Source organism: Cnephaeus nilssonii, assembly GCF_951640355.1.
Source record: "Cnephaeus nilssonii genome assembly, chromosome: 11".
NCBI lineage: Eukaryota > Metazoa > Chordata > Mammalia > Chiroptera > Vespertilionidae > Cnephaeus > Cnephaeus nilssonii.
Genome location: NC_137082.1, coordinates 48932085 through 48945202, shown reverse-complemented (window position 1 = coordinate 48945202; position 13118 = coordinate 48932085). Strand labels below are relative to the sequence as shown.

At 35.3% G+C, this 13118-nt stretch overlaps 1 protein-coding gene across 1 annotated transcript in view; it reads right to left on the bottom strand.

Annotated features, from left to right (window-relative positions):
* DOK6 (docking protein 6) overlaps window positions 1-13118 on the bottom strand; it is a 233861-nt gene that overhangs the window by 136603 nt on the left and 84140 nt on the right. The window contains exon 3 of the mRNA XM_079783340.1: window positions 6223-6337. Coding sequence (XP_079639466.1) covers window positions 6223-6337 — 115 coding nt within the window. The remainder of the gene's footprint in view (window positions 1-6222; window positions 6338-13118) is intronic.

Genomic DNA, 13118 nt, shown 5'->3' with positions numbered 1-13118 from the left:
TAGCTGTATTGCCACAAACAAAAAAGTTCTATAATCTGGGGTGAGTCCTGAAGTATAGGACCTTTAGATTAGGGACAATTCCTTCATTCTTAGGCATAAATTGAGTCCTTTCAAAATTAAATAATCCACATGGTTCATAGGATTTCCTAATCAGAGAATAAGGATTAAAAAAAAAATAAAATAAAAAGCACTTTGGGTGAAACAATACACACACATATTATATATATGTGTGTGTGTGTGTATATATATATATATATATATATATATATATATATATATATATGTGTGTGTGTGTGTGTGTGTATATATATTCTTTATTATAATATTCATGGACAGCAATTGTACTTCACATCATATAAAAATGGATTACTGTCTAGTGTCTAAATTTTTTAAAATATATTTTATTAATTTTTTACAGAGAGGAGATAGAGAGTTAGAAACATTGATGAGAGAGAAACATCTATCAGCTGCCTCCTGCACACCTCCTACTGGGGATGTGCCCGCAACCAAGGTACATGCCCTTTCCAGAATCGAACCTGGGACCTTTTAAATCCGCAGGCCGACGCTCTATCCACTGAGCCAAACCGGTTAGGCTAGTGTCTAAATCTTTAACAAAGATGCATAGCAAGTTCATTTCTAATGTCTATAGGTTCTATGTCACAGGTGGGAACAAATACAAGTTTTGAAATTGCATATATAATAAAAATGCTAACCAAAATAAAAGGCTTAAGTGCATGCCTATTACCTTTCATTTTGAATCAGGACGGACTTTTGGCTAAATCCTTTTTGGACTTATTTGTAGTTGGAAAAATTATGTGAAGCCTGAGAGGCAGAAAACATTAGAGGATCCTCTGATGGAAAAATGCTTTCTTATAACAACTAATAATAATATTATAAAATAGAAAATATCTTATTGACTAACACACAATTAATGGAGAAGTGAGGTTACTTAGAAAATAATGTTCTCGCCGAAACCGGTTTGGCTCAGTGGATAGAGCGTCGGCCTGCGGACTGAAAGGTCCCAGGTTCGATTCCGGTCAAGGGCATGTACATTGGTTGCGGGCACATCCCCAGTAGGGGGTGTGCAGGAGGCAGCTGATCGATGTTTCTCTCTCATCAATGTTTCTAGCTCTCTATCCCTCTCCCTTCCTCTCTGTAAAAAATCAATAAAATATATTTTAAAAAAAAAGAAAATAATGTTCTCTCAGAAATGAAGTATAAAATTTATGAAATATAATAACAATAAACTGAATTGTGATACACTTATACCCAGGTATTTCAGATACAAAGAAATATTTATGCAAGACTTAAAAAATAATTATGAATGTACATATATATTAGGAAATATTTTTCATTTTTAATGTGGGGAATTTATTAATTCTATAACAATGCCATTACAGATTTTGAATGGAAGAAAGTATAATAATATCTTCATTGCATTAGAGAATAAATTCAACGCTTCAAATAATGTTTTAGGAAATTAACCAAGTTGCTCAGATTTCAAATACTTCTTGCCCTCTTATTTGGAGATAAGTTTTTGGGTTTCATATAATGACAAAGACAGACACTCTTGAGCTCTTTGTTCCCTTTCCTCAATGAACATAAGAAGTCTCTATTCCCCAAACTCTGAGTTTCCAACATCTAAGCCATTGGCTCCTTCATTTACTAGACATGAATTTGAGATGGAACATACTCAAAAAATACAAAAAACCTCAAACAAACCAAAAAATAAGCAAACAAACAAAAAAACACCCCCAACAATCCAAACAAAAGACCAGGGCTCTCTTTTGAAAGAATAGGTGAAAATGCAAAATTCTCACTTGTATTCAACTATGTTTTATTTTTTTAATTTTTAGTTATTGATTTTTCAGAAGAGAGAGAGAGAGAGATTTGTTGCTCCACTTATTTATGCATTCATAGGTTCATTATTGCATATGCCCTGACCAGGGCATATATTATTGTATATGCAACCTTGGTGTATCTGAACGATGCTCTAACCAACTGAGCTACCCAGCCAGGGCTTCAACTATGTTGTATTCATAGAATCATTGTAACAGACTTGGTGGGCCATGGCAATTTATGCTTGCGTGCACACTCACAAAATCTCACACATGCACATGCGTACACATGTGCACATGCAGCATTGGTCATTTGCTCTCACCCCCCACCATCACAAACACAGAACAATCTATTATTTGAAAATTTAAAAAAAATTTTCTTATGGTGCTACCCAATTAGTCTCTAAAATTTGTTTTGGAAAAACAACAACTATCTCTTTGTAAAAAAAGAATGATAAATATATAACTATAATAAAACTTAAATATAAATTTTACTAATTCATGAATTCATCAAGCCAACAAGTTCTTTTTAACACTGTGGTGCTGGGAACTCCAGGGTCATGTCTTAATTACGCTTAATATCTGACAGAGTAGAGATATTTTGAACAGGGGACATGAAGTCCAAGTTCAGGGTGTAGTGGGAGCATAGAGCTGAAGTACTCAGATGAGGGTAGGAAACATGAGAAACCTCCGCTGAAAATGGGAGGAAAGGAGATGGTTGGGTGAGGTTCATGTATGCTGCATGGATCAATAGTCTGTTTCTTCTAATTGCTGAGGAGTTCTTCATGGTATGAGTGCACCCCAGTTAGTTGAAGAACATGAGGGCTCTTTCCAGTTTGGCACTATTATGAAAAAAGCTACTGTGAACATTTTTGTATGATGTAAGTGTGTGTGTGTGTGTGTGTGTGCGTGTGTGCATGTGTGTGTGTACATAAGTTTTTATTTTATTTTTTTTGAGATAAATGTCCAAGAGTGCAATTGTTGGATTCTGTGATAATTACATGCTTAATTTTATAAGAAGCTGCCAACCATTTTCCAGAATGGCTTTAGCATTTTACATTCCCATCTACAATATATGAGTGATACAGTTTCTCCAAAACCTCACAAGCATTTGGTGGTGTTACTATTTTTTTTTTAATTTTAGCCATTCTGATAGGTGCATTCTATTATCTCATTGTCATTTTAATTACCATTTTGCTGATGACTAAAAATATTGAATACATTCATATGCACATTCATGTATGCACAGTCTCATGTAAATAGGATAGTTTATATGCTAGGTATTTTATTCTGTTCATTTTATTTTCTTACTTCTCCCATTTTGCTTGTCTTTTCCCCCCATCTTCCTATTACATCCACCTCATTATCATCTTCCCTCACCTGGTAATGCTTGTTAAAACACTCGCACACTCTCTCTCTCATTTATTTTACAAAATGTGATTATTCAGTATATACATTGCTGGTTGTTTTGTTTGAAGAACTCAACTTCATAGAAATGTCGTCATGTTAATTGGTTTAATTAGAATTCTTTTTAGTGATTGCATATTATTTTAGGACTAGAGGCATAGTGCACAAAATTTGTGCCCGGGGGGTGGGGCGTGTCCCTCAGCCCAGCCTGCACCCTCTCCAATCTGGGACCCCTCGGGATCAGGCCTAAATGGGCAGTCGGACATCCCTCACACAATCCAGGACTGCTGGCTCCCAACTGCTCGCCTGCCTGTCTTCCTGATTGCCCCTAACTGCTTCTGCCTGCCAGCCTGATCAACCCCTAATCACTCCCCTGCCAGCCTAATTGACGCCTAACTGCTCCCCTGCCAGCCCGGTCGCCCCCAACTGCCCTCCCCTGCAGGCCTGGTCACCCCTAACTGCCCGCCCCTGCTGGCTTGATCGCACACAACTGTCCTCCCCTGCCAGCCATCTTCTGGTGGCCATCTTGTGACCATATGGGGGTGGCCATCGTGTGTGTGGGCGTGATGGTCAATTTGCATATTACCTCTTTATTATATAGGATAAGAATATATCATAGTTTGTTCAACTATTTCCTTGATAAACACTCACTGGTTTCAAATTTTGTTGCTGTTACACATAATGTGCTTAAACCTATACCCTCATGTGCGGGTACAATTGTCCATATGGGATATGCTCCAAAGAGGTTCACTGGGTCAAGGGTATGCATATTAATTTCATAACAGTTGCCAGTTTTCTTGGCAAAAATAATTGAAACAACTCCCATTCCCACAAGCCATTAGGAGACTACACTTTTACCTGTGTTTGCATTAGAAATAAATGCCAGAACTCCGTCTAATCTGGGCTTGAATATTCTTGCTATTTTTGACATGCCTGACTGCTTTATAGTCTGAGTTTTATAATTTGCAAGAAAAAGTTATTCAAAGTCCTTGTTGTGTTCCAAGTCCTTTCTTTTATTCCATTGGCATGTGCCATGAAGACGTTTTTTAAAAATCATGCCATTGTTTCTTAAACATAATTTGTCACTAGCTTTAAGCACACTGCTATAGCTGCACATAAAGTGTGGTGTTAACCAAAGAAATAATACTTTCACGTAAATCATAATTTAAACAAGCATTCTTCTGTCTTTATATTCAGATCTAGCTTTAGCCTCACTCTTCAGAAATTCTTATCTTGGAAATTAAGGCCATTCTCTTTGAACAAAGAGCCCTTCATTTCTCAAAAAAATCTTACAGGAACCATGAAACTACCACTGCTGCCAAAAAATAAAATAAATACATTTTAAAAAGGTTTCAACTTCAGACTTGCGGGTTACAACTCAGCCTGTATTTCTGAATTATGTCAGACCATAATTCAATATCATTCTTATCTGAAATAATCTACTCCAGTGTTGCCTATGTCTCCACAACAGGGCTCAGTGCAATTTCAAAAATGGAAAACAGTACTGAAAATTGAAGCTTGAAACATATCATCAGTGGTGAAAATTATTCTATATCTTTTTTGGAAAACCAGTTTTCTGATTGTCATTGGTTTTAATACGAGACATTATTTCAGATCTCAGAAAAAGTGAGGTGGTTATAGACAGTTTGAAGATAGTTTTAAGAAGGCACAAATACATGTGGATATTAAGATATGATCTTGGCAAGGTTGGGACAGGTTCTAGTACAGAATGGGGATTTCTATGACCAGTTAGCAGACTTCCGTGCAACTCCAAAAAGTCCATTTTAAATTATGAAATGAAGTCAGATGACGAGTGAAGAAAAGTATAATGAAAGGAATAAGGCATTCAAAGAAAGAAGAACACTTTGATAAATGCTAATTGTTTAGTAAAATTGAAATACATGTAGGTGAAGAGGTGTGAGCAATTTGATTTAGGCAAAGTGACATTGGTTTTAGAATAATATAACCTGGTATTATTTATTCCTATAAACTTTAACTACAGATAAAAAAGTTTGTTTTACATTTTTAAAATATATATTTATTGATTTCAGAGAGGAAGGGAGAGGGAGAGAGAGAGAGATAGAAAATCAGTGATGAGAATCAGTGATCGGCTGCCTCCTGCATGCCCCCTAATGGGGATCGAGCCCACAACCCTGGCATGTGCCCTGGACAGGAATCAAACCTGGGACCCTTCAGTCCGCAGGCTGACGCTCTATCCACTGAGCCAAACTGACTAGGGCAAGGTTTATTTTTTTTAAAGAACTCAGTAAAGTATCTCCTAAACACTTAGCTATTATTTTAAATTTACATTTTTCAAACTCTGACTGCTTTTTGCTCCTATCCATTATAAAATGAATGCACCATTTCATTATGCAAAATCTTTAAAAAATGATAAGACAACTTATATATTACATAGCACAGGAATTGCAAAAATGAAAAATACTGCAAGTTGAAAGTAGAAACTGCCTGTGTCTCGATACTTTATGGATTGGGATGCTCAAATTTAACCTGAAAGATATTTACTTGTACAGTGGGAATCCATGAAAGCAACCAATTGCTCAAAGTTCTACTTTGAAGGGGCTGGGACAGGCCGAGCCACACCACCCTTTCTGCAAGGCAGCATTATTATGGCCATACCAAATGCCTCCAGCTGCACCGGCAAGAACCAGAATACAAGTCATAACCTTGCCCTAACGGCATCTCCCAGGCACTGTTTACTTAATTCTCCAAGCTTGGATGGAAACCTTACCAGTACTCTGACCACCTCGGAGCAAAATCCAGACACAGACAGATAATAAACCAAAAACCAAAAACATCTGTAAAAAATCACTATGCTGAGCTTCTTACTAAAATCTTCTGGGATGCATTTTCATCACAATAAGACACCCTATTCAGCGATGTATCTTAATCCATCTGGGCCACTGTCTCAGAAGCATCTCAGTTTCCTCAAGCTGCAGACGGGGCTGTAATTGCTTACCTGACTCGCAGGCAAATGTCTTGGAGGTTTCATCATGAAAGATAATTGCCACGGCATGCTTCTTTGTTTCTCGAGGCAGCCTGGTTATATTTTTGATGTTGTGCAGTTCAGTTACCTTGAAAGAGAAATATTTCTTTAACTTAGTGTACAGTATACACTGTATACCAGCGTGCTTAAACAAAATGATCAGTAATTACTCTCTTACCCCCCTTTCCTGTGGTTATCTGTACTCCTTTCTAATTAACTGCAGCCAAAAGCAATACAGAACAGAGCAAAACATCTTCTATTATGTCCTCAATTTTGGTCATTGTTAGATAAATTTTGATATAGTCTAAAATTATGTAGACGAATAGCTTTGTGAATGCTAGGACTCTGTGCTTTTATTAAAATTGTATCCTCTGCAGTATGGTGATTGCTGGGGGCAGACGGGCAAGTGGAGGTGAAAGAGGGTATAGGGGGGATACATGGTGATGAAAAAAAATAAATTAAAATATGGTATCTTCTGCAAAAAATAGTAGTTGTAGCACACAGAAAATTCACAATAATTTTTTGTTAAATATTGATTGGATTTAATATCTCACCTCTTTCCCACACATCATGCAAGTTGCTTGTAGGACTATAGTCAGAATGCAACTGACACTTGTTGATTGGCAGACAAAATCATTAAAATGTTGGTGTCAATTAACATAAGCAATGGATGTAATTCTGAGAAAAATGCACATTGTGTTCAAATTTACCTTCACTTCTTTTTTTGATGCTTTTCCTTTGTTTATATAGGTCTGATAGCCTAACCTACATTATTTTTCTCCTAACAAAAAAAGAAGCTCTTTTAACATTTCTTGCAAGCCAGGTGTATTGGCAACAAATTCTCTCACTTTCACTTGTCTGATAAAGTCTTAAATTTGCTTCCCTATTGAATGATAATTTTGTAGGGTATAGAATTTTATGTTGGAGGGTTTTCCTTTCTCATGATATTAAATATTTCTCTCAACTTTCTTCTTTCTTGAATGATTTATGAGGAGACAATGGATGTAATTCTTCTCTTTGTTCCTCTATAGGTAAGATATTTTTTCTTCTCTGGCTTCTTTCAGAAATTTTTTTCTTTAACTTTATTTTTTATAGCTATAAAATGATATGCCTAGGTATAGTTGTTGTTGTTGTTGTTGTTGTTATTATTGACATTTATCCTGCTTGGTGTTCATTGGGCTTCCTGAATCTATAATTTTGTGTCTGACATTAATTTGGGAAAAACTATCAATCATTATTATTTCAAATATTTCTTCTGTTACCTTTTCTCTTCTCCTTCTGGTATTCCCATTAGGCATGAATCACACCTCTTATAGTTGTCCCATAATCCTTGGATATTCTGTTTGTTTTTTGTCTTTAGTTTTGGAGATTGCTATTGAGATGTCTTCAAGCTCATAGATTCTTTCTTCAACCATGTCTGGTGTACTTATAAGTTCATAAAAGGCGTTCTTTATTTTTGATACATTGTTTTTTATCTTTTTTATTTTTGTCTTTTTCTTGTGATTTTCATTTCTCTTCTAAAATTGCCCATCTCCTCTTATATGCTATCTATTTTATCAGTTGGAGCCCTTAGCATATTAATCATAGTTGCTTTAAATTCCTGGTCTGATAATTCCAATATCCTTGCCATGTCTAGTTCTGAGGCTTGTTCTGTCTCTTCAAAATGTGTTTTTCGTCTTTTGGTATGCCTTGTCATTTTTTTCTTGAGAGCCAAATATGATGTACTTGGTAAGAGAAATTGCTGTAAATAGGCCTTTTGTAATGTGGTGGGGGGGTCTGTGGGGAAGGAGGAGCATTCTATAGTCCTATGATTAGGTGTCAGTGTTTAGTGAGCCTGTGACTCTGGAATGTGGACTTAACAAGTGTTCCTCAGTCATCCCAAACCTTAGGAGGGAGAGAATAGCTAGAGTGGGCTAGCCTGGGTATTCCCTTTGTTTTTGTCAAAGGTACCAGTTTAAATTGCTTGATCACTGCTCAGTGTTTTCACTTTTTCACACAGGCTTCACCTTCCTAGGAAGGATTTTGTTGAAGGGAAAAGACTTAATTCCACTCATGACTCACAATGCCATCCTAGAAGCACTATCAATCACTAACTAGTGTTCAAAATGCAGATATATTTTTAAAATGTTGGTCCTGCATAATTGAAGATAATGCCTCCAATGTTGATTAGAACATGGTAGTATACAAAGAGTTAAGATTATCAATATATGGCCAAAAATTGGTACCATGTCATGTAAAATAATATCTGTAAAATATAACTATATGGCTACATTTTTAAGAGCTTGATTTGTCACATTTCCTTCTAAAATCTGTAATGATCTAGACTTGTAGCCTCATAAAATAATAAGCCCATTACTCAGGGTTGCTGTGTGGGCTGTCTGGAGGAGTTCTTTTCTCTCTCACATGAATTTACAGTTTTGTCACATTGCTGGAAAGTTAATTTCAATATATTCTTTGTTCATATTTGTTTTTTTCCCTACTTGTAATTATCTTATCATATAAACATGCAAAATTAAAATAGCAAGATGAATGCTTTAATATACATATGTATATATGAAATACAAATATGTACATATGTGCATTTATACATATGCTATGTATATTTACATACATATACTATATATATTTCTTATCTATCCATCTATCTATCTATCAGAAAATACTCACTTCCTCTTATAGAAAAGAAAATTTAGACACCAATATATGAGCATTAATACCCTGGAGAGAAAGATGAGGATGCTTTTTTGGAATAATGACTCACATACAGTATTATATTTAAAGTACATGAAAACATGTTCTCAAATAAAGTTAAACTCTTGAATTTTTAAATGATTTGATAATTGACTCAAGTAACGTTTAAGCCAAATTTTGTTCTAACATAGCAAATTGAAGCTATATTTGAAAAATATATTGTTTTCAAGCATTATTAATTTTAATTAAACAAAGGATCTTATCAAAATTAAGTAGAGTGTAAAAGCAATGAAGATTTTGTGTTGCTTAAGAATTAATGCAATTTATGTCAGGAGAGTATAAAAGTGATACGCTGCTATATAAGATTCAGTGGATGTCATATCTAGTTGTACAAAAGAATATAAAAACATTTATTTTGCTCGAGGGCCTTTTTTCAAGTATCTTTATTTACAAATATAAAAATATTAGAACATATATTATGGATTCCATCTTTTTGTCCTCTCACACTAAAAACCAAGAAAACAAACTAATAGGTAGCCTATCCATATGCAGCCAGCACTAGGGCTTCTCTAACTTCTGAGCCTTGGGCAATCTGACAGATGATGTAGTTCAAACAACGTGCTTGCTCCTCTGTAAAATTTACATTTAGAAATGCAGACAACCCCTTCAAGCACAGATTGTTACACTGGTTTCCAGAACAGTGCTAAGCTTTCTGCTGATGATCATTAGTGTGATGCCATCCACTTCAGTGTGCCTGAAGACATTAAAGAGATGGCAGGAAATCAAGTGCTCATGAGGAGCATAAAATTCTACTTCTCACTTGTCTTGGTTAGAAAGTTCAAGTGTTATACTAGATTATAAAATGTTTTAAAATCATACCAGAAGGTTCTCTAAGGAACCTTATATATCTTTGGAACTGTCCCTCTTCAATTCAATATATACTTAAAATAACATTTTGAATCATACCAATCGAGGTCAAGATCTAATATATTTTGATCTCCTATCTTCACTTTTTCCTCTCAGTACTATATGGATTTACCATCCAGAAGAAAATTGTATTTTCATAGATGAGGACAACTTTTAAAATGATGTTTTTTTATATTTTCAAATAAAAATGTTATTAGTCTAAAACCAGTCAATGTGACATAAAAATCATTACCAACATTTACTAAGATTATGAAACCTATAGTATTTCAATATATATGTCAATTACTGTATTATTTAATAATGTAATATATACTTCTGAAATGTTGATTTTTCACATGTTTATAAAGGCACAAAATATTAATTAAAGTTTATTAAAAGTACTAAAATAAATACTTTAAATAAATATAAAATTAACAGAATTTAAATGAAGGAAACAGTTGAAAATGATTCAGGTTGCTTATATCTAAGTCAAGAAATACCATAATTGACAATTTAGAATACTGTGGTCTAATGAGTTGATACAATTAAAACCAAAATATAAATATACCTAGGTGGAGACTTTGCTAACTGGTGAAATTTAAATTTTTTTTCAAGGAGCAATCTCTAAGGAATTCATGGTGTGAAAGTCAAATTGTTCAAAGATGAAAATACATAACCTTTTTTCCATAGGATTTCATAATGTGCAAATCGCAGTGATATACCCTATGATAGAGTTAAAAACAGAGCTGAAGAAGCATAGAGGGAGAAGACCTGTTGAGACATACCTTGGAGATACTTCAGGTTCCATTTCAGATCACCACAATTATGAGACTATCTCCATAAAGGGAGTCACACATTTTTTTGTTCAAGTTATGTTTACCCTAAGAGATGTATGCAATATTATGCCTTAAAATGCACATACTTTAATTAAAATACTTTATTGCTAAAAAATACTAACCATCATCTGCTGACCAGGGTGGTGGTTGCTAAAGATTGGGGTGCCATTGTTATCTTAAAATAACCATGGCATTTGCTGCATCAATCAACTTTTTTTTACCTACTTCATTCAAAATTGGAGTAAATCCTCTCAAAACTTCTTTCTGCTTTGTAAGCTAAACTTATGAAATATTCTGGTAAATCCTTTGTTGTCATCTTTACCAGGAGTAGATGCCATTTCAAGAAACCACTTTCTTTTTTCATTCATTAGAAGCAACTTCTCATCCATTAGTTTTATCATGAAATTTCAGTAATTCTGTCACATCTTTAGGCTCCACTTTCCATTCTAGTTCTCTTGCTGTTTCCACCTCACCTGCAGTTATTTCCTCCACTGAAGTCTTGAACCCCTCAGAGTCACCCATGAAGGTTGAAATCCACTTTTTCCAAACCCTGTTAATGTTGGTATTTTTACCTCTTCCATGAATATCTCTTAATAGCATCTAGAATGGTGAATTCTTTTCAGAAATTTTTCAATTTACTTTGCTTAGATCCATGGGTTGCAGAAAGGATGTTGTGTTATCAGGCATAAAATCAACATTAATCTTGTACATCTCCAGCAGAGCTCTTGGGTGACCAGGTGCATTGCAAATGAGCAGTAATATTTTGAAAGAATTTTTTTTCCTGAGCAGTAGGTCTCAGCAGTGGGCTTAAAATATTCAGTAAACCATGTTGTAAACAGATGTATTGTCATCTAGGCTTTGTTGTACCATTTATAGAGCACAGGCAGAGTAGATTTTGCATAATTCATAGGCCTTAGGATTCTTGCAATGGTAAATGAACATTGTCTTCATCTTTAAAGTCACCAGGTGCATTATCCCCTAACGAGAGAGTCAGCCTGTCTATTGAGGCTTTGAAGCCAGGCATTGACTTCTCTCTAGCTGTGAAAATCCTAGATAGTCTTCTTCCAATATAAGGCTGTTTCGTCAACATTGAAAATCTGTTGTTTAGTGTAGTCATGTTCATTAATTATCTTAGCTAGATCTTCTGGATAACTTGCTACAGCTTCAAGCTCAGAAGTAGTTGCTTCACCTTGCACTTTTATGTTACAGAAATGACTTCTCACCTTAAACCTCACGAAACCAACCTCTGTTAACTTCAAACATTTCTTCTGCAGCTTCCTCACCTCTCTCTCTGCCTTCATAGAACTGAAGGGAGATAGGGCCTTGCTCTGGATGAGGCTTTCACTTAAGGGAATGTTGTGGCTGGTTTGATCTAGCCAGACCACTAAATTGTTTATTCTATATCAGCTATAAAGCTGTTTGGCTTTCTTATCATTTGTGTGTTCATTGGGGTAGCACTTTCAATTTTCTTCAAGAAATTTTCCTTTGCATCCACAACTTGGTTAACTGTTTGGCTGAAGAGGTTTAGTACTAGAGATTTAGAGGACTGTCTTGGCTTCTACCATGCCTTCCTCACTAAGCTTAATCATTCCTAGATTTCATTAAAATGAGAGACATGTGACTCTTCCTTTCACTTGGACACATAAGGGCCATTGTAGGGTTGTTAATTGGCCTAATTTCAATATTGTCCTATCTCAGGGATTAGGGAGACCAGAGGAGAGGAAGAGAGATGGGGGAATGGCTGGTTGGTTAAGTAAGAACACACAATATTTGTGGATTAAGTCACCATTTTTATGGACCCAGTTTGTGGTGCCCTAAAATAAACTACAATAGAAACATCAAAGATCACTGATCACAGTCCTGGCTAGGTAGTTCAGTTGGTTAGAGCATCGTCCCAATATGCCAAGGTTGCGGGTTCGATCACCAGTCAGGGCACACACAAGAATCAACCAATGAATACATAAATAAGTGGAACAACAAACCAATGTTTTTCTCTCTCTTTCCTTTCCTCTCTTTCTTTCTCTCTCCTCCTTCCTCTCTCTAAAATCAATAATTAAAAAGGGCAATAAACAAAGAAAGTCTTTAAAATATCACTGATCACCATAACAAATATAATAATAATAATAATAAACTTAAAAATATTGAGAATTATTAAAATGTGACACAGAGACATGAAGTGGACAAATGCTGTTGGAAAAATGGCCCCAATAGGCTTGCTGGATGCAGGGTTGCCACAAACTTTCAATTTGTAAAATACACAATATCTGTGAAGCACAATAAAGTGAAGCAAAATGAGGTATGTCTGCAGCCAGTTTGTGAACATGGCCCTGGACTTTAAAGCATAACTAAAAATGGGTATACAAACAGCTTCCAAGTCTTACTCTCCTGCTGCACTTTGTGGGTTATATCTTTTAGTGGTGATCACCATAAGAAATA